This window comes from Clarias gariepinus, chromosome 14, assembly GCF_024256425.1.
Source record: "Clarias gariepinus isolate MV-2021 ecotype Netherlands chromosome 14, CGAR_prim_01v2, whole genome shotgun sequence".
Taxonomy (NCBI): domain Eukaryota; kingdom Metazoa; phylum Chordata; class Actinopteri; order Siluriformes; family Clariidae; genus Clarias; species Clarias gariepinus.
In genome coordinates this window covers 637,501-665,000 of record NC_071113.1, presented here as the reverse complement: position 1 = coordinate 665,000, position 27,500 = coordinate 637,501, and the positions used below count along the sequence as shown (strand labels likewise).

The 27,500-nt window shown below is 43.8% G+C and overlaps 1 protein-coding gene across 3 annotated transcripts in view; it reads left to right on the top strand.

Annotated features, from left to right (window-relative positions):
• The window catches only part of ccser2b (coiled-coil serine-rich protein 2b), a 49,749-nt gene that overhangs the window by 8,454 nt on the left and 13,795 nt on the right, over positions 1 to 27,500 (top strand). For all 3 annotated transcript variants that reach the window (XM_053512120.1, XM_053512121.1, XM_053512123.1), the window contains exons 2-7: positions 1 to 1,032; positions 2,329 to 2,522; positions 13,202 to 13,301; positions 16,647 to 16,752; positions 17,518 to 17,674; positions 18,991 to 19,059. The exon at positions 1 to 1,032 is cut by the window's left edge and continues 352 nt beyond it. In XM_053512120.1, coding sequence (XP_053368095.1) covers positions 1 to 1,032; positions 2,329 to 2,522; positions 13,202 to 13,301; positions 16,647 to 16,752; positions 17,518 to 17,674; positions 18,991 to 19,059 — 1,658 coding nt within the window. The remainder of the gene's footprint in view (positions 1,033 to 2,328; positions 2,523 to 13,201; positions 13,302 to 16,646; positions 16,753 to 17,517; positions 17,675 to 18,990; positions 19,060 to 27,500) is intronic.

Below are 27,500 nucleotides of genomic sequence, written 5' to 3'. Positions count from 1 at the left end.
TTCGGAAGCCCTCAGCTGCCCCAGTGGCCAAAACCCAACGGTCCATCCCCACTGTACCAAGTACCATTCCTAGGATCATTGCCCCACCCACAAAAACAAATCCGCAAAGTACTGCCCCCAAACAGCCGTCGTCCTTACAGCCCCTGGGCAGCAAGCTAGGTGTGGGCGTGGTCGCTGCTAGCCAAAGCTCTTCCTCCTCCTCTGCCCAGGGGAGTCTTCAGAGCAGCCTTTCTCACTCCAGTGACAGCCTCAAGTCCCTCTCCGTGGAGAACGCTGTGCGCTCTCAAAGCTTCTCCTACTTGAAGAGGCCTGCAGCTCCCACTAACCCCCCTCTGACACGCTCCTTCTCCTTTAACCGGGCAACAGAGCTAGCAAAAGAGCTGCCCAGGCCGCTAGCACAGTCTCCGGTGGCCCGGCCTCCTGTCACTCAGCCCTCCACGCTGTTAGATCGCGTAGCAAAGCCTACCGTAGCAGCGTGTCCCATCTCCTCTCTACCGTCCTCAACCTTGAAGAAATCTCTTTTGCCTAACTGCACCGATGGCAAGCCGTTGTCTCTAAGCTATAAGCTAATGCGGCCATCCTTCATCAAGCAACCTCGCTCGGTCGTGCCGATTAAGGTCCAAGGGAAGGCGGAGCTTACAGAGACGGATGAAGATTCTGGAGAAAAACCTTCACCCGTCTCTGAACCGTCCACCAACACACACAGTGAGGGAGCCGCTCACGAGGAACCCTTTTCCACCAAGGAGGGAAACGAGGGCCATGCTCCGTCTCTGGAGATTTTGGAGGACATGTCCTTGTCGTCCACATCCTCCCTGGAGCGCAACGACGTGAGTGAAGAGTACATGGACGATTTCGATGACTTGGGCAATGGAGGTGGGATCCTGCTCCTCCCTCTTCACGAGCGACATAGCGACCACATGGGGCTCTTCAAGGACGCTGGTCTGGTGGGACAGTGTGAGGGGGGGACATCAGTCACGAGTCTGCACAGCTTCGTCTCCGAGACTGTAGACTGGGCCAAGATCGGCTTCTCAGGTAAGTGTTAGGACGCCAACTACAGGACATTATACACACACACACACACACACACACACACACCCTCCTTCCTCTCATTATCCCGCTGTAAGACTTCTATTAAAATCTCCACCAGTGGACTCCCTCCTCCCACATTACAGAGGGGCGGAGCTCTGACCGGGGTTTAGCGCCTCCTGCTCGGCAAACAAACTTATGCAAACTCGGCCAACCGCTCGCCCGGTCCATCTGGTACAGCGAGGAATCACAGTTCTGTTCTGCCTTTTATACATCGTGTATTATCACTAACACACAGTGTTCAGCATCAACACACAGAAACACAGAAACACAGAAACACACACCCTCACTGTACACACTCAATACAATACAGAGTACATGGGCGGAGTTAACATGGGGGGCGGGGTCGGATTTATTCATCCCGTCTGTATTATTACTAATACTCTGAGATTAAGAGAGAAGTGTCCTCCCCACTTGTCTGTCTCTCTCTCTCTCTCTGTCTCTCTCTCTCTCTCTCTCTCTCTCTGTCTCTCTCTCTCTCTCTGTCTCTCTCTCTCTCTCTCTCTGTCTCTCTCTCTCTCTGTCTCTCTCTCTGTCTCTCTCTCTGTCTCTCTCTCTCTGTCTCTCTCTCTCTGTCTCTCTCTCTCTCTGTCTCTCTCTCTCTCTGTCTCTCCTTCTCTCTCTCAGCCCCTCCTCAGTGAATTGTGTGAGGATCAGACTTCTCCAGTAACGTGACACACACTCACTGTTAAAAGTATTTTATTTTAAATAAAATTTTAATATTATTATTTTATAAAAAATAAAATAACAATAAAAATAACTTAATCATGAATTAGTTAATATTCTGGAGTGTAAACTTACTTGAGAATTAAAGATTGTGCATGATGAAGGTGAACTAGTTGTCTTTAATGAGTGTGAACTCTGAGCTCTTGTGAGGTGAGGAGACACACACACACACACACACACACACAGCACTGTTAACTAACTCTGATTTGTAGTAAATGGGTTTAATTTTTAATCTTATGAAACAGTTTTAGTTAAAGAGTTTTTGGACTTTAAAACTGAAGAGTTGAAACAGAATGAGTGAGGTTTATAGTTTATATGTTCTGAAATGACCGAGTGTGTGTGTGTGTGTGTGTGTGTGTGTAAACCTGAAACATTAAGCTAAAGGTGTGTACGGTGCTGCTGTAGTGTGTAAGATAGTTTAACTTTTTAGTTAAAAGGGATCTGACACAATTGGCGGGGAGGTCAGGGTACCATGAGGAAGACTGACGACCTGGGTGTGTGTGTGTGTGTGTGCAGCTCGCATGGCGGCGGCCGATGCCTGTGGGACTCGCGGTCTGTCTGCAGAGGGAGATCTGGCTCACGGCTCGTCTCTGGAGCTCTCACCCTCGGACAGCTCGGGAGGAACCTACATGTGGGACGAGGAGGTTCTGGAGCCGATCGGACGGACCGCACCGCTCTGTGCCAGCTTCGACTCCAACCTGAACAGCATGGTAAGCTGCTCTGTACAGACCGTTTGTGTGTGTGTGTTTGAGTGTGTGTGTGTGTTTGAGTGTGTGTGTGTGTTTGAGTGTGTGTGTGTGTTTGAGTGTGTGTGTGTGTTTGAGTGTGTGTGTGTGTTTGAGTGTGTGTGTATCGGTGACGAACAGCTGAAGGTATAGAGGACACACACACACACACACACACACACACACACACACACACACACACACACCGGGGCTCTTATCACACTGGATACACACCGGTCCGTCCATAAACCATCCTCAGGTGTGTGTCATGTGACCTCCAGGTGTTTGTGATCTAAGTGTGTTTTATTGGGACTTTGAGTGACAGACGAACACACAGAGGCACATTAGTGTGACGTGAAAGGAAAATGATCAATGGCTTAAAGTTTTACAAATAAAATAAATAAATTTCTAAGTTAAATTTGTACAAATAAAAATCTGAAAATCATTTGTTATTTTTCCTTCCACTTCACAGTCACGTGCTGCCGTGTGTTTACATGGGTGTGTTTACGTCGGTGTGTTTACGTCGGTGTGTTTACGTCGGTGTGTTTACATTAGGGCTGTCGCTATCGAATATTTTAGTAATCGAGTATTCTACCAAAAAAGAAATCGAGTAATTGGATACAATTAAACAGCAATGTAAAATATATAAGAAACAAAGACTAATTGGTTTTCTTTTTAAAAAATCTTTCATTTTTTTTTATGCATACAGCATTTTATCAAAAATAAACATTGTCATTATTTACAATACAAGGAGTAGCTTAAAGTTGCCTGAGATGAATTAAGTGCATTTCAGCCGTACATTCTTATTTTAAACCTTTTTCTCAGATGCAAAAACTAAAAAAAGGTATTTCAAATGACTTTAAGCATCAAAAAAAACTAAGGCACACATTAATATAAATTTCCATTTTGCAGCCGCAACAGAACGCTCCCTCAAATCAATACACCGCTAACTGTTTACGTCTTATTTGTCTGCGTTTGTGGGTGACGTAAGCGCTTCTTCTTCGTCTGTGTTTAGTGGCGGCTTGCATCTGGAAGCGCGCTGTGTCACGCCAAACAAATAATTGTGCAAAAACATAATGCAGGCTTTTAAAATGAATTAAAAGTAGCTTTGAGGCAGAAGATTTTTCCTTGATCATTTTACGTAATCTAATTACTCGTTACGCGAGGAATCGTTTCAGCCCTAGTATACATACTGTGTTACAGTTACACACAGTTCAGTGCACAGCTCAGTCTTCTGACATTTTACAACTTGAAAACACAAATCAAGACAAACAAGGCTTTCTGTTAAATTGTGACCAAAGTAATGGCACCCTGTTAAAGCAGGAGGAGCTCACAGGTTGATCTGATTTATTGGAAGGAAATCTCACACAGCGTCCATGTGTGTCTCGGGGTGTTTAGTTATTCGAGCTGATATACTGAGATCCTGAGAGTCAGGCCAAGCTCATGAAATATGGATGAGCTGGACACAGTGAGGGTTCTGTTCAGGTTACACCTCTCTCTCTCTCTCTCTCTCTCTCTCTCTCTCTCTCTCTCTCTCACACACACACACACACACACACACACACACACACACACACACACACACACACACACAGTCATCTGAAGTGTGTTAAGTGTCAAAGACGCTTTTGATCTCTGCTGGATAACAAATTATTGTTTAAGGGTTTTAGTTTGTTTTTGGGAAGGACCGTGTGTGGTGAGTGTGTGGTGAGTGAGAGCCATCTTGTGGTGTTGAACAGTATTGCACTCACTCTCTTTTAAATGCTGTGGTGGAGGATCTTAAAGTTAAACCCTTGACTTTACAGGGTGTGTACAGTGGGTTTAGTAAAAGAGTGACAGTTGAGGAATCAAACACTAAACATGAATATAATCTAACATTTTAAATACCGAGCAGTGATGTTGTAGCAGGATATCAGAGTGAGAGATCATCAGTGTGGAATGTGTGAGGAATAACACACCTGGGGAAGTGCTGCTCCCTCTCTCTCTCCCTCTTTTTCCCTCTCCCTCTCCCCCTCTCTCTTCTCTCTTTCCCTCTCTTTCCTTCTTTCTCCCTCTTCCACCCCCCCCTCTCCCTCTCTACCCCTTCCCCTTTCTCTCCCCCTCTCTTACCTCTCTTTCTTCCCTCTCTCTCTCTCCCTCTCTCCCTCTCTCTTGCTCTCTCCCCCTCTCTCTCCTTCTTTCTCCCTCTTCCACCCCCCTCTTCCTCTATACCCCTCCCTGTCTCTCTTCCCCCCTCTCTTCCCTCTCTTTCTCCCCCTCTCTCTTCCCGCTCTCCCTTCCCCTCTCTCTCTCCCTCCCTCTCTCCCTCTCTTTTCCCTCTCTCCCCTCTCTCTTCCTCTTTCTCCCTCTCCTCCCCTTTCTCTCCCTCCCTCTCTCTCTTTCTCTCCCCCTCTGAAGGTGTGGTGTACCTGTGAACACTCTGATACTACAGTAACGTACTAACTAACAGACTGTCGTTAGTCTTTGACGCCCCATAAACTTTCCCACATGTTGTCAGGTTACAGCCACAAACGTGGTAAAGGTTGACTTTACAGAATTAGCTTTCGTGTGTGTAAGAGTGAGTAAAATGGCAGCACAGGGCAATTAGTTCTATTATGAAATAATCTCTAATTACCTTTAGGGGGCAGTATTGTGTCGCCTCAGTAAACACACACTCGTCCCAGCAGTGTGTTGGGTTCTGCCCCGAGCTCTCAGTAAACCCAGAGTCCAGCTGTGCCTGATGTTTACACCTGCTGTGTGCTGATGATAATTACACTCACACAGATTCCAAAACTTTAAACACTTTAATAAGCGGAATATTTACTGTCTAATCTGTCTTCCCCAGTGGACTGTCTTCAGACTCGGACTCGCAGGTCTCAGATGTCAGACGTCTCACACGTCCAGCTGCTGAGAGGAAACAGATGTTAATTTCAATAACACTTTAATGTGGATAAGATAAAGTTTACAGAAGTGTGTGTGTGTGTGTATGAGAAATAAGAAATGAGATCAGTTCACACTGGAAACGCTGCTGAAGTGTTTTAGTCGTCTTTCTGTAAATCAGATCTGATCAGTGACGACTTCATCACAGTCGAAGAGGTGTGTCGCTAACGCTAAACTTCACAATGTTCTCATTCACATGTATTATATTTAATTATTATAGTTTAATAATAATAATAATAATAATAACAGTTCTTTTTTTTTTTACACATGGTTTATATTTAATTAAAATAATAATGACCTTTTCTGAGGGACTAAATTAGCATAAACACTGAAGTTTTCTAGGTGTTGCGTAGTCACATTCAGCTCCATAGACTGGTTGGAGTTGTTGTAATAATAATAATAATAATAATAATAAGTAAAACATCAATAATAATAAAGTGGTCCGAACCGGGAGCTGCACTCGGTGCCAGTAGAGACCCATTAGGGGAGGATTCACGCTGCGCCCACGTACTCGGGGAAGAGGCCACAAAAACATTCAGCTAAGCACTTGTGTGTGTGTGTGTATGAGACACACACTCATCTCTGGTGTAAAGGTTGGGAGAGGGGGAGGGGCTTCGTGGGACAGCTGTCTCTACATCAGAACTAAACCAGCTTCCTGTTTCTCTACACAAAGCCTGACAGAAGATCTATTTTCCAATTCTCTCCTGGTGAAGGTGTTTAACTGCTGAAGGTATCAGGTTCAGACCCCAGCACCACCACACAGTCACAGTTGGGCCCCTGAGCGAGGCCCTTAACCCTCACCTGCTCAGGTGTATAATGAGAGAAAAAGTTGTTTAGGGTAATGGCGTCGGCTAAATTACTGTAAATGTAAAGGACACACACTCGCTGTATGTTTAAATAAAGGGCCACATGGAGCTGCTGGAGCGTTTGCTGGATGACTGGATGATGTCATCGCTCTCACTAACCCCCCCCACCCCCCCTCCCACAGGGTCTCACTCGATAGCAGCCCGCGGCTATGTTTGCGTGGTAGCTTCACCACTTCATTATGTTTGAGGTCGTGTCGATATTAATGTCGTCCTGCAAGAGCGAACTCTATGAGCTGCTGATACCTCCAGTCGTGAGCCACTCTGCTGCACACACACACACACACACACACACACTGGGGTTATAGAGACCATGGTGGCTGATTTGATTAGTGATCAGTGAGAGTGTGATTAACCTCGCTCCTTAATGATGGGTCACATGCACCACTTTACAGCCTGCAGCTACGGTCAGCCAAAAGGGTCCCACGATCATCATTATGTTAATGCAGAAGAATAAAGATCCTGCGTGGAGGTCCCGCTTTCTTTTTTCTTCCCCGTTGTTTTAATTAATTATTTTTTTAAAATCCCGCCGATTCACTTTAATGAATATTTCATCTGTCCAACATCCAAAGTTCTGCAAAAACACAAAACAAGATGATAATTTTATGAAAATACTTTAACGCTCCTGTGCGCTTTTCAATCCTGGCTCAGTGAGCAAACAGCCGAGAAAGCTTTTAGACCGATTTCACAAACCGTTACAGGAAGATGAGGACACGTCACCAGTGTTCCCAGCATTAATACTTTGGGTCAGTAACAATCTGTTAATCTTATAACGCAGTACTCTCTGGATGAAGTACAGGAAGCATCTCTGGCTCCTGTCTGTGTTTCAGAGACGTGAGATCAGTGTAGCACGATCCACTAGGGGGCAGTGTAGCTTCACAGTGATGGTGATTCTGCATCGTGCATAAGATGAGCAGAGTGGGAGAGCTTTCAGCACCACAGCATGGCTTCCATTATCTCTCTCTTCCTGTCTTTTTCTCTTTGTCTCTCATATTTTACCATGTACTCGCTCCTTTAGTTCAGTCTACATCCCCATATATTATAGCTCAATGTTACCCCGAGCTCAATGTTACCCCGAGCTCAATGTTACCCCGAGCTCAATGCCACCCCGTGCTCGGTGCTACCCCAAGCTCATTGTTAGTTGGTATAGAGTTTTGGCTGGGGTCGTTACAGTGCCCTTCATATAGGATTATGATTACAGTCGTGTGTCTTTTCACATTATTCTGTCTCTCGACTTCTGGTTTTGGATGCAATGGGAAAGAGCTTCCTGGATACAGAAGAAAAAGCACAGAACCCCTTTTCCCACAGGACATAATGCAATCTTTACCAACATGTTGATTCTCTAACCTGGTGTTATTTCTGCTGCTGGTTTTAGGAGGTAAAATAAACTGAAGTATTAACAGATTCTGTTTAAAATCCCAGAGATACTCCTGTGTGACTGTGTACACACCTCCACAGGGTTAATCCCATCTGAATAAGGCTTACAGCAACACACTGTTCGAGTCTAATAATAAACAACAGACATTAGAACAAATGTCATCATTTTCAGAGCCACTTTTCAGGTCCTTCAACAGTGATGACATCATCACCTGACTCATCATTTTTCCACGGTTAACAAGCATGCCAGGATGGATTTAACACCCAACAGGATGAGAGTTTGGTGTTTTTATCAGTAGAAAAAGAAGAGAACAGACATAAGGACACACAGTCCTGAGCAAACATTCAGCAAATCCTTTATACATTCGACAAGCACGCTTCCTGCAGGGGAATAAAGCCCTATTGTGGATCTGTTAAAGGGTGATGCGTTTATGACGGCAGATTTGCTGATTGAGGTGAAAACTAATTCCCCCAGTTACTCTCCAACATGGGGAAGATTAAAGAACACAAACAGAATGAGACCAGCGTGAGTCAACCTTCAGAAATCAGGCTAATTAAAAGCAGCCACATGTACTGTTAAAGCAATAATGAAGACGTTCAGAGGCAATTTCTCTGTAATAGACTTTCTCTAAAGAGGGCGTGAGAGTGTTTTACCCCACGCTGTGAGGAGGACGAGGAGAGGCAAATCTTTCATGGTCAGGGGTAGACTGCAGGGGATTTAAGCATTTCAGGGTCACCAAGTCTCCAGATCTACACTTAGTCCCCCGTTCTATGCCAAGAAAGTATGTCTAAGACATGACAGAAGAAAAAATAAACTCTTCAATTTAACCTTAAATTAAAAGGTCTGAAGTTGCTGGAGCTCCAGAGAACAGGTCAGTTTTGTAACACATCCTCGGAATGGGTTTGGAGGGTGAAGAAGGAAGGTTCTACAGAAAGATCTGAATCCTGATTTTGGTGAAGGTTCTGTAATGTGGAGCTGTTCGTCCTCCAGAGTCCCTGAGAACATTGTCCCGAGTCCGTGATCCACAGCGTTATGGGCTCCATGAAGTAGCAGGAGGTCATTCAGCATCTGAACACACACACACACACATATGGATTAATTACAACTCGAGACTCTACAATAAAACATAAACCTCATTTCAGGTTTAAAACCTAGTGCAGTCAGCTGGTTCTGTTTTTTCTCGGCTGTTTTTAAGTTGCTTTGATCTGATGAAATACTTTGCTAAATCCACAGCCAGACCCCCCCAGGGCAGTTACTCCATCACATGTCTATGGGTTTCTCATCTGATCCATTACCCCTCCTGCTGTTCCCTGCCCTTCACCTGACCGTCTACAAGGTCATCACAATTCCACTTCAAACCTTGTTCGTGTCGTATCTCAAAGCGCTGAGAGAGAACTGCAACAGCTCTTTCTCCCTTTCACTCTGATAGCTGCAGCGGCTAATGCTAGCTGTGTGTGAGTGTGAAGGCTCATCTGGTGTGTTGTAGATCACATCTCTGTGGTCCTCCTGAAATATTTTATATAAATTTTAGAATAAAAGTTCTGCATTCCTCCTTTTCTCCTCGAGTTCTTTAAATAGCTTGCTTAGATTTCTGTCCTGTTTCATTTGATTGATTTCAAGAAGAATTCAAGGAGTAAAAATCAACAGAAGGATGTCAAACAGGATGCCGTGCTGGGCGGAGTGGATACCGCATCGAGTGGAGTGGTATGAGCGACTCTACCTCAGTTCCACAGTCACTGGTCTGGACAGGTAGAGCTTGGGATGATGGGAGGAGTTTTGAGTTTGAGCCCCCAATGTTCTTTTACTCTGATGAATTTATTGAGTGATGAAACTTCCATGAGATAAAACGCCACCTGAACCTGGTGCTGGACCTGTTGCTTAATTTAAAATGCTTTTATTTATTCATTTCAACTCATCGTTCTAAATCATTGATGTTCTTACTAAAAATGCCTGAACAGAGTCCTGACCTCAACCCGATAGAACACCTTGGGGATGAATTAGAGCGGAGACTGTGAGCCAGGCCTTCTCGTCCAACATCAGTGTCTGACCTCACAAATGCACTTCGGCAAGAACGCTCAAAAATACCCATAAACACACTCCTAAACCCTGATGGTGGAAAGGTGGAAAACCTTTAGAAGAGTTGAAGCTGTTATAACTGCAAAGTGGACGGGACCAACATCATATTAAACCCTATGAATAAAAAATTGGATGTAACTTAAGTTCATATGCATGTGAAGGCAGACGAGTGAATATTTTTTCGCAATATAGCGTGTGTGTGTGTGTGACTGAGAGGAAGATTAATAAACACACAAATCCAGTTCTGCAGCGTAGATAACAATAGTTTGTTCTTTTCAAAGTCAGTTATGTTTTTATAATGCTTAAGACCAAGATTTGTAAATAATTAGTGAATAATCATTTCCTTTCATTACTGTGCTGTCAGGGATTTCTGTAATGAGGGAATCAGATCATGCTGCACTCAACACTTCTTCTGCACTGTGTGTTAGGGAGCAGGGGAATGTTTCAAGAAATAGGTAGTAAATCTTTTTTTTCTGCCGGGGTCAAATAAAAAACAGAGAAAAAAAACTGCTTCCTCGAGCTTCCAGGACAAAAAAGGCGAGTAATTTCTACCCTTATGACTGGTTGTGTCTCTCCATAATAACAGCTCCGGTAATAACTGGTCAGGTGATCGTTCCCCCTGAGTCCTGTGATAACTCCTGTCAGGTTCAGCATCACTCTACCATAACTCCACCTCTCACTGTATTTTGGATCCAAGTGTGTGTTTGTGTGTGTGTGTGTGTGTGTGTGTGTGTGGGTGGGGTGTGTTCTTGCTCTTTCTCAGCTTTAGTTTAGTATTTGTTGAACCAGCAGCAATAAAACAAATTTGTGAAACTTTCCAGAGGCGTCTCCTAAATGTCATCTTTATAGCACTTTTCAGCACTATGTCTCAGACAGACTCGAACAACAACACTGGGCTGTCTTTAACCCTGTCCTCTCTAACCCTGTCCTCTCTAACCCTGCCCTCTCTAACGCAGCCCTCTCTAACGCAGCCCTCTCTAACACTGTCCTCTCTAACGCAGCCCTCTCTAACCCTGTCCTCTCTAACGCAGCCCTCTCTAACGCAGCCCTCTCTAACGCAGCCCTCTCTAACCCTGTCCTCTCTAACCTTGTCCTCTCTAACGCGGCCCTCTCTAACCCTGTCCTCTCTAACGCGGCCCTCTCTAACCCTGTCCTCTCTAACGCAGCCCTCTCTAACCCTGTCCTCTCTAACGCAGCCCTCTCTAACACTGTCCTCTCTAACGCAGCCCTCTCTAACCCTGTCCTCTCTAACGCAGCCCTCTCTAACGCAGCCCTCTCTAACCCTGTCCTCTCTAACGCAGCCCTCTCTAACCCTGTCCTCTCTAACCTTGTCCTCTCTAACGCGGCCCTCTCTAACCCTGTCCTCTCTAACGCGGCCCTCTCTAACCCTGTCCTCTCTAACGCAGCCCTCTCTAACCCTGTCCTCTCTAACGCAGCCCTCTCTAACACTGTCCTCTCTAACACTGTCCTCTCTAACACTGTCCTCTCTAACACTGTCCTCTCTAACACTGTCCTCTCTAACCCTGTCCTCACTAATGCTGCCCTCTCTAACGCAGCCCTCTCTAACGCAGCCCTCTCTAACGCAGCCCTCTCTAACCCTGCCTTCACTAGCCCTGCCCTCGCTTCTCCTTGCCCTCTCTAACGCTGCCCTCTCTAACGCAGCCCTCTCTAACGCAGCCCTCTCTAACCCTGTCCTCTCTAACGCAGCCCTCTCTAACGCAGCCCTCTCTAACCCTGTCCTCTCTAACCCTGTCCTCTCTAACGCAGCCCTCTCTAACGCAGCCCTCTCTAACCCTGTCCTCTCTAACGCTGTCCTCACTAACCCTGCCTTCACTAGCCCTGTCCTCGCTTCTCCTTGCCCTCGCTTCTCCTTGCCCTCTCTAACACTGTCCTCTCTAACGCTGCCCTCAATAACGCTGTCCTCACTAACCCTGTCCTTGCTTCTCTTTGCCCTCACTAACCCTGTCCTCACTAACCCTGTTGTCACTAATGCTTCCCTCACTAACGCTGTCCTCTATAAAACGTTGCGCCTCTAACTCTGCCCTCACTAATCCTCCTTTTACTAACCCTGCTCTCACTAACCCTGTCCTTTCTAAATCTGTCCTCTTTAAATTTGTCCTCTCTGACCCTGTCCTGGAATACACTCTAATACAACTGTAAAAATCTCAGCCCAATGTTTAGGTAAATTATCTCTGATATTACAGTGAACCTGTGAATAATTTTTGTACTGAAATACCTGATGTAGATGTCAGACATTAAAGTGCAGCGGCGAGGCCGTGAGGGTTCACACTTGGGGCTGTTAGCGCTGAGCACACTAGTGTGAGTTATCGTTCAAAAAACACTCGTAGACTCTCCTTCCTCTCCGTCAGTAAACTCAGTAAGCAGATGAGTGGCGTAGGTGTCGCATGAATCATGTGAGTCGGGAGTGATGGACGGTTCTGTAGGAGGTTTAAACTGCTATTAACACACACAACCCCCCCCCCCACACACACACTCTCGACAGGACCCGCATGGCCACGCCTTAACCTACAATGTCATTGGTAAAGATAAATATTACATCCCTCACTGATGTACTCGGACACGCTCAAACTGAAACAAGCAGATGTTTGTAATAAATTAATAATGGTTTTTTAGTTTTAACTACAGGACGTTTGGAGTCTAAGCCTGTTACTGTACTCACTCTGTGAAAACAGTGACTCTCAGGCACATACACATTTCCTTCCTCTTAAAATTCCCTCTGTGTGTGGAACAGAAGTCGCTCATGAGGAAAAGTCATTTCTCAGAGCTGTTCAGCTGGGACTAAGCTCTCTCAGGGAGGAGTGAGGGCTGGAGCTCTGTCTCCACGCTTTACTGAACCTCAGTCAAACCTACACCCGCGCACCTCACAGGCCCCCCACGCCCCACAGGCCCCACATGCTCCCTCCAGGGCTAAATGTCCTCCTTAAACATCTGCCGCTGTGGCACCATCTAATCTTCAGCCTGGGCGCGGTGATGTAGGGTTTAGTTCATCTTCATGGAACTTCATTTAGATAAAATATCCATGCAGGTTTTTTTTTTGTTTGTTTTTTCTGAAACTGTTCTTATTTACTTAGTTGTGATTTGATCAATTTTACATTCATCTCACACTGTTTAGATAAAGTAAATGTTGAGCTCTTACAGCCTCAGTATTGACTCAGAGGCTTTGCATTAATTATTATTATTATGATGATTAGCTAACAGGATTTTATTTATATATTTATGTTAGAGAAATCTTACATGTTTGTGTTGATTAAGTCCAGAACTCGCGTACAGCTTTGGTGAAACTCTGGCTGGTTTTAACGAGCTCACAGACTGAGATCCGTCTCTATTCAGGCCTCCACAGCCTCGTCTTCTTTTACTGTATGATTCTGTCTCTCACACTCTCTAAATCTGTTTTTATTTTTCACAAGGACATTCTCAATAACCTGGACAACCTGGACTCCTGTGATCTGGAGGACGATGACCTGATGCTGGATGTGGACCTGCCAGAAGACGTCTCCCTCCACAGTGGTACGCTTCTTCACTCTTTACAGATCCACCGGCAGGGCAACAGCGCAACACACTTACTTTCCTGCATTTTGTGTGACGTTTGTTGTTGTACCTGTGTGTACTCCTGTGTTTGCTCCCTACATAGGGTACGTCATTAGTGCTGTGTGTCCTGCCTCGTGCACTACATGCTCATAAATGATGAGAAAGATCTTGGGGGTGAAATGTAGTATTTCTGACTGTAGAGTGCTAACGACTCCCAAACCCCCGGGCCGCTCTGTGCAGTTTAAAGTCTCACATCAGGTCATCATGTGTTTAAGGCGAAGTTGCTTCATTCATTTTAGTATAAAGTTACAATCATAGGGGGGAAAAAAGAAAGTACACCCTCCCTATGTTCCGTGTTTTTAACTGATACGGTATCAAAGTATTTGAAGCCTTTTCTTGTTCCTTTGAAACTCTGTGAGTCTAATGCGCTTGTACAGGCGCTTGAGTCACAGCGTCACAGACGGGGAGAACGTCGCTGTCTTTTGTCTAGACTACGTACAGTAAATAACCAGATATGTTTGCAAACCTCTCTAATATTCTAAGTATATCTGGGTCAGACTCCAGTGGTTTGGAAATAAATAAAAATAGGTTTTCTGCGTATTATGCTCCTTCCTGCTCAGTTCTGTGTCTCATGGTCCTGCTGAATGTACGATTGAGGTGAGGACAGAGTTCAGTCTCAATGGAAGAGTCTCACCAGGCACTTTGACATCGGCATTAAGTAACGAGACAGGGCAGTACCAAGAGCAACACACCAGGTCCTAATCTTTTTAATAATAAGTAGGTAGAGGCTTGACGGAGAGAGAGAGAGAGAGAGAGAGAGAGAGCATCATTTCCCAGACTGCACAGCGAGAGACCTTAGCGAGTTCCTCCTCTGAAAGTGTTTGGTCGAAGGCTTCCCTCTGATCTGGAGAGATAAGGACATCGCTATTTGGCTTAAAAATGAGTCCTAAGCGATTCGTTTAAATTTTTTTAACAAGCCGCAACAGTCTTTAGGAGAGTTATTAATTCCCTGAGGGTCTGTTGTTACGCCTGTTAGAAATTTAGAGATAAGATTGTGTGTACTCGCCCGTCTGAGCTAAAGTCTTTTTCATGGTTTGTAAACTGTGTGTCTGAGCTTCAGCATCTTATAATCTGTTTGTTCTGATCCTTATGATCAGATTCGGATTTAAGGACAGTTAGTTTTGTGTACATACGCATCCTCTAAACCTGAACAGAGTGCGAGTACCTGAGATAGCGTTAAATAAACTGCTGCTTCACTTAGACTACAGAAAAGTAGTCTTACAGAAAAGACTACCTGTTAGTGTCCATCAAGATATTCATCTGATTTGATATAAATTCAGCAGTTTGACGTTTACTCTGAGAGTAATAATGAATTAAAGCGCCGTGGGCTGTGAGGGCACACGGTTAATTATTTATTTCTGAACGCGGGTTTGAGGACCAGTAGAGCGTGGTCTGATATAACGATAGTGTTGGAGAAGATCAAGTGTTATTAACGTTGAAAAAAAAAAAGGGACGTACTGAAGAGGGAAAAAAAGGTAATGTTTTGATTTTAAAAAAAAATATTTTTTACAAAAGAATATTCATTGTTTATTGTTCCACGTGTTGGTGTGTAAATGTCAAATAAACCCATCAGTGTGGGATGAAGCTGCCTGATATATATAAAGCTTTAACCCCCCACTGTGTCTGTCAGAGTACCTGAGAGTGTAAGTGGAAGAGTTTTATGTATTAGAGAGGCCACTGTCTGGATTCATACAGAAATCTAGAATGACACAGCTGGCCAAGCCATTACTTTATTAATCTATTATTATCTAAAGGTCCCAAATGAGTTTTTGTAAAATGTCTATCATTATATTTAGGTCACGTACATGGTTGAGCACTTTATTACATTTAACAGGTGAGTTAAAGCCCTTGGCGTTCCATCTTAAAAAGAAACATAACCTCCTGGGTCTGGGGGAACTCTGAGCGTGGCCATGATCTAATTTACATTAAGATGTTTCAAAAAGAAGTGGACAGACATCCGTCTGCATACATGAGAAGATAGAAAAGACAAGAGAAAAAAAAAAGACAATGGCAGAAAAAGAAAGAAAAAAAGAGGGGAAAAAACCTAGCAGACCCCCAATCCCCTTTTCGAACCTGCCCTTCTTAAGCAGTCCCTCAAACACACTGCTGTAAAAACCCCAAACCATGCAGCTTCCTGCATCTCAAAACGAAACGTCAAGCTGCTTCCTAACAAAGGTCATGTGACAGCTCCAAGATTAACAATTAAAACACTACCGTATAACATAAATCACTGTGAACATAATACCTTTAAAAATGCAGACAGCGTGCTAGTGCGTCGAGACATAATCAGCATGATGAAGGACAACTGTACAATAACCGCTACGGAAAAGCTGGAGAGGAAGGCTAAGTGCAAATAGCGTAGACGTGATGAAACATAAAACGCACGGCCAGAGCATCCCTTTTACTTGGATGCTTAACAAAATAGCGCCATACCCCCCCATAAGAGCTCAGATCGTACCCACCACCACTGTCCACACCGGTCACCTTACTGTTGTTCCAGCATCGGAGTGTCTCCTCTCAACTCCACTCTGAAGGCCAATCCTCAAGTGGCATGGGTGGAAGCATCAGTACTCCTCAATTCAGAATTTCCAGGCAGCCGGTGCCTTACTTCCGCAAAGTTCTACGCTCCTTACACTCGTTACTGCGAGGTCCGGGCAGATAGACCCCCAGGTGTACCCCCTCTGTCCCTCAGACTGGAGAGAGTTTCCAGAATTACGATTCCATCTCCGTGAAGATGCAGTCTGATGATCAGGAGATGCAGAGCTTCTCCCAGACTTTTTATTTATTTAATTTATGTATTTCTTTGGAGCACAGAGCTCGTTGTGTAAATCCATATAACTGTGTTTCAATCACAGAGAGTCAAGTAGCCTTTTAGCCGTCGAGTTAGCAGCTTGGTTTCCTTCTGTACCTTCTTTCAAACCATCCAAAGTTATTATTTCTTCTGGATCTGCTTTCCTAATCCTTACATTTTTTTCTCAGCTACAGTACTTTACTGACAAGAGAACTCACAGTCGTCTGTAGGTCTTTAAGGGAATCTCCTCAAAACACATCTGAGCTTTAAAGTTTCCAAGTCCAGTGTAGTACGTAGAGCATGTGTGGAGAAAGTTATCGCCTCATCAACAGATGATCCAGTGCCTTGCAAAAGTATTAATACCCCTTAATAGTTTAAGTGTAGTAAGACTGAGTAGTGTCCCCCCCCCCCACACACACTCCTTCACTCACCTGCCCAGGGTACATGTTTACAGCCCGTCTCCTGTGTTACAGATGTTGACGTGTCGCCCTGTTACGATCACTCAGAGGGGAGTTACTGGCCCTGGAGAAAGAGACAGCAGTGCAGGGGGATGGGCGAGCTGCTGCACTTCCAGGACCGGTACACCTGCACCTCATACACCTGTACCTCATACACCTGTACCTCATACACCTGCACCTCATACACCTGCACCTCGTACACCTGCACCTCGTACACCTGCACCTCATACACCTGCACCTCATACACCTGCACCTCGTACACCTGCACCTCATACACCTGCACCTCGTACACCTGCACCTCGTACACCTGCACCTCGTACACCTGCACCTCGTACGCCTGCACCTCGTACGCCTGCACCTCGTACCCCTGCACCTCGTACGCCTGCACCTCGTACGCCTGTACCTCATACACCTACACCTCGTACACCTGCACCTCGTACACCTGCACCTCGTACACCTGCACCTCATACACCTGCACCTCATACCTCTGCACCTCGTACACCTGCACCTCGTACCTCTGTACCTCGTACACCTGCACCTCATACACCTGCACCTCATACACCTGCACCTCTGTACCTCGTACACCTGTCTCCACTCCGTGTGTGTGAGAGAGAGTGTGTGTGAGAGAGAGTGTGTGTGTGTGAGAGTGATCTGGCTGCTGGTATCAATTTGAGTTTTTCAGAAGCTGTTGATTTCTTGCTGGAGTTTACACACACACACACACACACACATCAAATATCACGTTATATCATGTTATATATGACATTAAATATCCCATGTTATTCCATCTGTATGATTAAAAAACTTTTTTTATATTCAAGTTGCTTCTGTCTTTGTGTCTCTCTCACTATGTGTGTGTGTGTGTGTGTGTGTGTGTGTGTGGCAGAGATGGAGTTCTGCAGTCGTTTGATAACGGTCCCATGCTGAGTTTGAGCAGGAGTGGGTCAGAACCATCGTCTCTGGATGAGTTGATGCTGAAGCACATGACCCAGGATTGTGTGTCTGTCAAAGAACAGCTGTTTCACCTGAGGACACTGCTGCAGGTCTGACACACACACACACACATACACACACACACACACATACACACACACACACGCACACGCACACACACACACACACTCAACACTGACGATGTTATGTAGAACCACCATTAGACAGTCAGAGACAGAGACTATTTTAAACCAAATGTCATATTCACAGACATGAATGGACTGAGATGTAAAGCGACCAATCAGTTCACCGTCAACAAATCTGAGTGATCAGTAAGAGTGGGGAAGACAAACACACCAGTATCTAAACACACCAGTTCACCATAATACTCTACGTCCATGAGTCCCCCAGATCTGATCCTTTACCTAAGGCTAATCTATTTATAAAAATACTTAATTAAATAAATAAGTTTTTAGCCTGGACTTAAACACTGAGACTGTGTCTGAGTCCTGAACATTAATTGGAAGATCATTCCATAACTTTGGGGCTTTGTAAGGAAAAGCTCCGCCCCCTGCTGTAGTTCTGATTATACGAAGTACCAACAAATAGCCTGGACCTTTTTATTAAAGTAGGCGTGGTTTCACTGCGTGAAGTATGTACATATCGAGGTTTGTGAAAGACACCTTTAAAGCGTAAAGACTTATTGCCCTGCTACCTGCCCCTGAAGCCGTTAATTAATGTATCATTAAATGACCTGAAGTGAGAGCTCATGAATAACACGAGTTGAGATTTCATGCTGGAATATAAAACTCTATTGAGAGAGATTTGGTTTTACATCTACAAAAAAGCCTCTGGATTACTTCATCAACATTCTGCACAGGCAGCTGCGTTCTCGAACACCGAGCTCGCTCAGGTCATTGTGTTATTGTGTGTCATGATGGATATGATTAGGACTCGAGACTTCAGGAAGACCAGAATACTGATTTGGGCAGCAGCGCGTGAGCTTGTTGACGTTCCACTCTCCCGGCCAGATTAATTCCTTCGTTAAGCAGGGTGAAGAGTCGACTCTTTATTTGCATGTTATAATTAAGGCAGTGGCATTACTGCATTGTTCCTGCACTGTTCATTTCCATTTTGTTATTTATTTCCTTTATGGCATGATGAGCAAGTGCTGCAGAAAGTTTAATTGTGTCCCAGGTGAGAGCTGGTGCAGGATAGACTTGAAGTGTTGAAGTGTTTAGCTTACTAAGGGTAAGCGGTTGTGCAGAATTAGGCTCATTGTGTGTCTGTGTCTGTGTGTGTGTCTGTGTGTGTGTGTGGTGGGTGTGTGTGTGTGGTGGGTGTGTGTGTGTGGTGGGTGTGTGTGTGTGGTGGGTGTGTGTGTGTGGTGGGTGTGTGTGTGTGGTGGGTGTGCTTGTCCATGCAGATGGAAGAGGATGGGGAGTCTGAGCGGTTTGTGTCCAGTTCATCTTCTGAAGAGCCGAGCTATCAACAAGTAAGAGTTTCTGTGTTTTAAGCAACAATTCTGTGATAAAGAGTAAAGCTTTAAGTGTAACTTCTGAGGGTTTATTTAAATTTTGGGTGATTTTTAAATTAAATGTTTTTAAATAATCATTCCTGTGAGTCAGGTTTAAACTGTAAAATATTTAATGACTTTAGGCAAAATTACATTTAACACTCTGATGTGCCATAAAACTTATCATCATCATTTTGTCGTAAAACTCTATTTTAAAAACTCCAAAAGTTTTCAACGGTATTTACAAAAGTATTTATACTCATTTAGAACAAAATGCTGGTATCAGGAACAAAGTTCTCAAGAGAGTTAAAGGGAACTTGAGGTTTTTGACACAGTGTAGTACACTCCAACACACCCTAATCCACTCTAGTACACTCTAACACACACACTAATACACAATGACACAGTGTAGTACACTCTAACACACCCTAATCCACTCTAGTACACTCTAACACACACACTAATACACAATGACACAGTGTAGTACACTCCAACACACCCTAATCCACTCTAGTACACTCTAACACACACACTAATACACAATGACACAGTGTAGTACACTCTAACACACCCTAATCCGCTCTAGTACACTCTAACACACACACACTAATACACAATGACACAGTGTAGTACACTCTAACACACCCTAATCCACTCTAGTACACCATCATACACACACTAATACACAATGACACAGTGTAGTACACTCGAACACACCCTAATCCACTCTAGTACACCATCATACACACACTAATACACAATGACACAGTGTAGTACACTCTAACACACCCTAATCCGCTTTAGTACACTCTAACACACACACACTAATACACAATGACACAGTGTAGTACACTCTAACACACCCTAATCCACTCTAGTACACTCTAACACACACACACTAATACACAATGACACAGTGTAGTACACTCTAACACACCCTAATCCACTCTAGTACACTCTAACACACACACACTAATACACAATGACACAGTGTAGTACACTCTAACACACCCTAATCCAGTCTAGTACACCATCATACACACACTAATACACAATGACACAGTGTAGTACACTCGAACACACCCTAATCCACTCTAGTACACCATCATACACACACTAATACACAGTGACATTTAGAACAAAATGCTGGTATCAGCATTTAGAACAAAATGCTGGTCATCATTTAGAACAAAATGCTGGTATCAGGAACAAAGTTCTCAAGAGAGTTAAAGGGAACTTGAGGTTTTTGACACAGTGTAGTACACTCCAACACACCCTAATCCACTCTAGTACACTCTAACACACACACTAATACACAATGACACAGTGTAGTACACTCTAACACACCCTAATCCACTCTAGTACACTCTAACACACACACACACTAATACACAATGACACAGTGTAGTACACTCTAACACACCCTAATCCACTCTAGTACACTCTAACACACACACTAATACACAATGACACAGTGTAGTACACTCTAACACACCCTAATCGACTCTAGTACACCATCATACACAATGACACAGTGTAGTACACTCTAACACACCCTAATCCGCTCTAGTACACTCTAACACACACACACACTAATACACAATGACACAGTGTAGTACACTCTAACACACCCTAATCCGCTCTAGTACACTCTAACACACACACACTAATACACAATGACACAGTGTAGTACACTCGAACACACCCTAATCCGCTCTAGTACACTCTAACACACACACACTAATACACAATGACACAGTGTAGTACATTCTAACACACCCTAATCCACTCTAGTACACTCTAACACACACACACTAATACACAATGACACAGTGTAGTACACTCGAACACACCCTAATCCGCTCTAGTACACTCTAACACACACACACTAATACACAATGACACAGTGTAGTACACTCTAACACACCCTAATCCGCTCTAGTACACTCTAACACACACACACCCTAATACACAATGACACAGTGTAGTACACTCTAACACACCCTAATCCACTCTAGTACACTCTAACACACACACACACTAATACACAATGACACAGTGTAGTACACTCGAACACACCCTAATCCGCTCTAGTACACTCTAACACACACACACTAATACACAATGACACAGTGTAGTACACTCTAACACACCCTAATCCGCTCTAGTACACTCTAACACACACACTAATACACAATGACACAGTGTAGTACACTCGAACACACCCTAATCCGCTCTAGTACACTCTAACACACACACACTAATACACAATGACACAGTGTAGTACACTCCAACACACCCTAATCCACTCTAGTACACTCTAACACACACACACTAATACACAGTGACACAGTGTAGTACACTCTAACACACCCTAATCCGCTCTAGTACACTCTAACACACACACTAATACACAATGACACAGTGTAGTACACTCGAACACACCCTAATCCGCTCTAGTACACTCTAACACACACACACTAATACACAATGACACAGTGTAGTACACTCTAACACACCCTAATCCGCTCTAGTACACTCTAACACACACACTAATACACAATGACACAGTGTAGTACACTCGAACACACCCTAATCCGCTCTAGTACACTCTAACACACACACTAATACACAATGACACAGTGTAGTACACTCGAACACACCCTAATCCACTCTAGTACACTCTAACACACACACTAATACACAATGACACAGTGTAGTACACTCGAACACACCCTAATCCGCTCTAGTACACTCTAACACACACACACTAATACACAATGACACAGTGTAGTACACTCTAACACACCCTAATCCGCTCTAGTACACTCTAACACACACACTAATACACAATGACACAGTGTAGTACACTCGAACACACCCTAATCCGCTCTAGTACACTCTAACACACACACACTAATACACAATGACACAGTGTAGTACATTCTAACACACCCTAATCCACTCTAGTACACTCTAACACACACACACACTAATACACAATGACACAGTGTAGTACACTCGAACACACCCTAATCCGCTCTAGTACACTCTAACACACACACACTAATACACAATGACACAGTGTAGTACACTCTAACACACCCTAATCCGCTCTAGTACACTCTAACACACACACTAATACACAATGACACAGTGTAGTACACTCGAACACACCCTAATCCGCTCTAGTACACTCTAACACACACACACTAATACACAATGACACAGTGTAGTACACTCCAACACACCCTAATCCACTCTAGTACACTCTAACACACACACACTAATACACAGTGACACAGTGTAGTACACTCTAACACACCCTAATCCGCTCTAGTACACTCTAACACACACACTAATACACAATGACACAGTGTAGTACACTCGAACACACCCTAATCCGCTCTAGTACACTCTAACACACACACACTAATACACAATGACAGTGTAGTACACTCTAACACACCCTAATCCGCTCTAGTACACTCTAACACACACACTAATACACAATGACACAGTGTAGTACACTCGAACACACCCTAATCCGCTCTAGTACACTCTAACACACACACACTAATACACAATGACACAGTGTAGTACACTCTAACACACCCTAATCCGCTCTAGTACACTCTAACACACACACTAATACACAATGACACAGTGTAGTACACTCGAACACACCCTAATCCGCTCTAGTACACTCTAACACACACACACTAATACACAATGACACAGTGTAGTACACTCTAACACACCCTAATCCGCTCTAGTACACTCTAACACACACACACTTATACACAATGACACAGTGTAGTACACTCTAACACACCCTAATCCACTCTAGTACACTCTAACACACACACACTAATACACAATGACACAGTGTAGTACACTCTAACACACCCTAATCCGCTCTAGTACACTCTAACACACACACACACACTAATACACAGTGACACAGTGTAGTACACTCTAACACACCCTAATCCACTCTAGTACACTCTAACACACACACACACTAATACACAGTGACACAGTGTAGTACACTCTAACACACCCTAATCCACTCTAGTACACCATCACACACACACTAATACACAATGACACAGTGTAGTACACTCTAACACACCCTAATCCGCTCTAGTACACTCTAACACACACACTAATACACAATGACACAGTGTAGTACACTCTAACACACACACTAATACACAATGACACAGTGTAGTACACTCTAACACACCCTAATCCGCTCTAGTACACTCTAACACACACACACACACTAATACACAGTGACACAGTGTAGTACACTCTAACACACCCTAATCCACTCTAGTACACCATCACACACACTAATACACAATGACACAGTGTAGTACACTCTAACATACACACTAATACACAATGACACAGTGTAGTACACTCTAACACACCCTAATCCACTCTAGTACACTCTAACACACACACACTAATACACAATGACACAGTGTAGTACACTCTAACACACCCTAATCCGCTCTAGTACACTCTAACACACACACACTAATACACAGTGACACAGTGTAGTACACTCTAACACACCCTAATCCACTCTAGTACACCATCATACACACACTAATACACAATGACACAGTGTAGTACACTCTAACACACCCTAATCCACTCTAGTACACTCTAACACACACACACACTAATACACAGTGACACAGTGTAGTACACTCTAACACACCCTAATCCACTCTAGTACACCATCACACACACACTAATACACAATGACACAGTGTAGTACACTCTAACACACCCTAATCCGCTCTAGTACACTCTAACACACACACTAATACACAATGACACAGTGTAGTACACTCTAACACACACACTAATACACAATGACACAGTGTAGTACACTCTAACACACCCTAATCCGCTCTAGTACACTCTAACACACACACACTAATACACAATGACACAGTGTAGTACACTCTAACACACCCTAATCCGCTCTAGTACACTCTAACACACACACACTAATACACAATGACACAGTGTAGTACACTCTAACACACACACTAATACACAATGACACAGTGTAGTACACTCTAACACACCCTAATCCACTCTAGTACACCATCATACACACACTAATACACAGTGACACAGTGTAGTACACTCTAACACACCCTAATCCACTCTAGTACACTCTAACACACACACACTAATACACAATGACTCAGTGTAGTACACTCGAACACACCCTAATCCACTCTAGTACACTCTAACACACACACACTAATACACAATGACACAGTGTAGTACACTCGAACACACCCTAATCCGCTCTAGTACACCATCACACACACACTAATACACAATGACACAGTGTAGTACACTCTAACACACCCTAATCCGCTCTAGTACACTCTAACACACACACACACTAATACACAATGACACAGTGTAGTACACTCTAACACACCCTAATCCACTCTAGTACACTCTAACACACACACTAATACACAATGACACAGTGTAGTACACTCTAACACACCCTAATCCGCTCTAGTACACTCTAACACACACACACTAATACACAGTGACACAGTGTAGTACACTCCAACACACCCTAATCCACTCTAGTACACTCTAACACACACACACACTAATACACAATGACACAGTGTAGTACACTCGAACACACCCTAATCCGCTCTAGTACACTCTAACACACACACACTAATACACAATGACACAGTGTAGTACACTCCAACACACCCTAATCCACTCTAGTACACTCTAACACACACACACACTAATACACAATGACACAGTGTAGTACACTCGAACACACCCTAATCCGCTCTAGTACACTCTAACACACACACACTAATACACAATGACACAGTGTAGTACACTCTAACACACCCTAATCCGCTCTAGTACACTCTAACACACACACTAATACACAATGACACAGTGTAGTACACTCTAACACACCCTAATCCACTCTAGTACACTCTAACACACACACTAATACACAATGACACAGTGTAGTACACTCGAACACACCCTAATCCACTCTAGTACACCATCATACACACACTAATACACAATGACACAGTGTAGTACACTCGAACACACCCTAATCCACTCTAGTACACCATCATACACACACTAATACACAATGACACAGTGTAGTACACTCTAACACACCCTAATCCACTCTAGTACACCATCATACACACACTAATACACAGTGTAGTACACTCTAACACACCCTAATCCGCTCTAGTACACTCTAACACACACACACTAATACACAATGACACAGTGTAGTACACTCGAACACACCCTAATCCGCTCTAGTACACTCTAACACACACACACTAATACACAATGACACAGTGTAGTACACTCTAACACACCCTAATCCGCTCTAGTACACTCTAACACACACACTAATACACAATGACACAGTGTAGTACTCTAACACACCCTAATCCACTCTAGTACACTCTAACACACACACTAATACACAATGACACAGTGTAGTACACTCTAACACACCCTAATCCACTCTAGTACACTCTAACACACACACACACTAATACACAGTGACACAGTGTAGTACACTCTAACACACCCTAATCCACTCTAGTACACTCTAACACACACACACTAATACACAATGACACAGTGTAGTACACTCGAACACACCCTAATCCGCTCTAGTACACTCTAACACACACACACTAATACACAATGACACAGTGTAGTACACTCTAACACACCCTAATCCGCTCTAGTACACTCTAACACACACACTAATACACAATGACACAGTGTAGTACTCTAACACACCCTAATCCACTCTAGTACACTCTAACACACACACTAATACACAATGACACAGTGTAGTACACTCTAACACACCCTAATCCACTCTAGTACACTCTAACACACACACACACTAATACACAGTGACACAGTGTAGTACACTCTAACACACCCTAATCCACTCTAGTACACCATCACACACACACTAATACACAATGACACAGTGTAGTACACTCTAACACACCCTAATCCACTTTAGTACACTCTAACACACACACACACTAATACACAATGACACAGTGTAGTACACTCTAACACACCCTAATCCACTCTAGTACACCATCACACACACACTAATACACAATGACACAGTGTAGTACACTCGAACACACCCTAATCCACTCTAGTACACCATCATACACACACTAATACACAGTGACACAGTGTAGTACACTCTAACACACCCTAATCCGCTCTAGTACACTCTAACACACACACACTAATACACAGTGACACAGTGTAGTACACTCCAACACACCCTAATCCACTCTGGTACACTCTAACACACACACACTAATACACAATGACACAGTGTAGTACACTCTAACACACCCTAATCCACTCTAGTACACTCTAACACACACACACTAATACACAGTGACACAGTGTAGTACACTCTAACACACCCTAATCCACTCTAGTACACTCTAACACACACACACTAATACACAGTGACACAGTGTAGTACACTCTAACACACCCTAATCCGCTCTAGTACACTCTAACACACTCTAATCCACTCTAGTACACCATCATACACACACACACTAATACACAATGACACAGTGTAGTACACTCTAACACACCCTAATCCACTCTAGTACACTCTAACACACACACACACTAATACACAGTGACACAGTGTAGTACACTCTAACACACCCTAATCCGCTCTAGTACACCATCACACACACACTAATACACAATGACACAGTGTAGTACACTCGAACACACCCTAATCCGCTCTAGTACACTCTAACACACACACACTAATACACAATGACACAGTGTAGTACACTCTAACACACCCTAATCCGCTCTAGTACACTCTAACACACACACTAATACACAATGACACAGTGTAGTACTCTAACACACCCTAATCCACTCTAGTACACTCTAACACACACACTAATACACAATGACACAGTGTAGTACACTCTAACACACCCTAATCCACTCTAGTACACTCTAACACACACACACACACTAATACACAGTGACACAGTGTAGTACACTCTAACACACCCTAATCCGCTCTAGTACACTCTAACACACACACTAATACACAATGACACAGTGTAGTACACTCCAACACACCCTAATCCACTCTAGTACACTCTAACACACACACTAATACACAATGACACAGTGTAGTACACTCTAACACACCCTAATCCACTTTAGTACACTCTAACACACACACACACTAATACACAATGACACAGTGTAGTACACTCGAACACACCCTAATCCACTCTAGTACACCATCATACACACACTAATACACAGTGACACAGTGT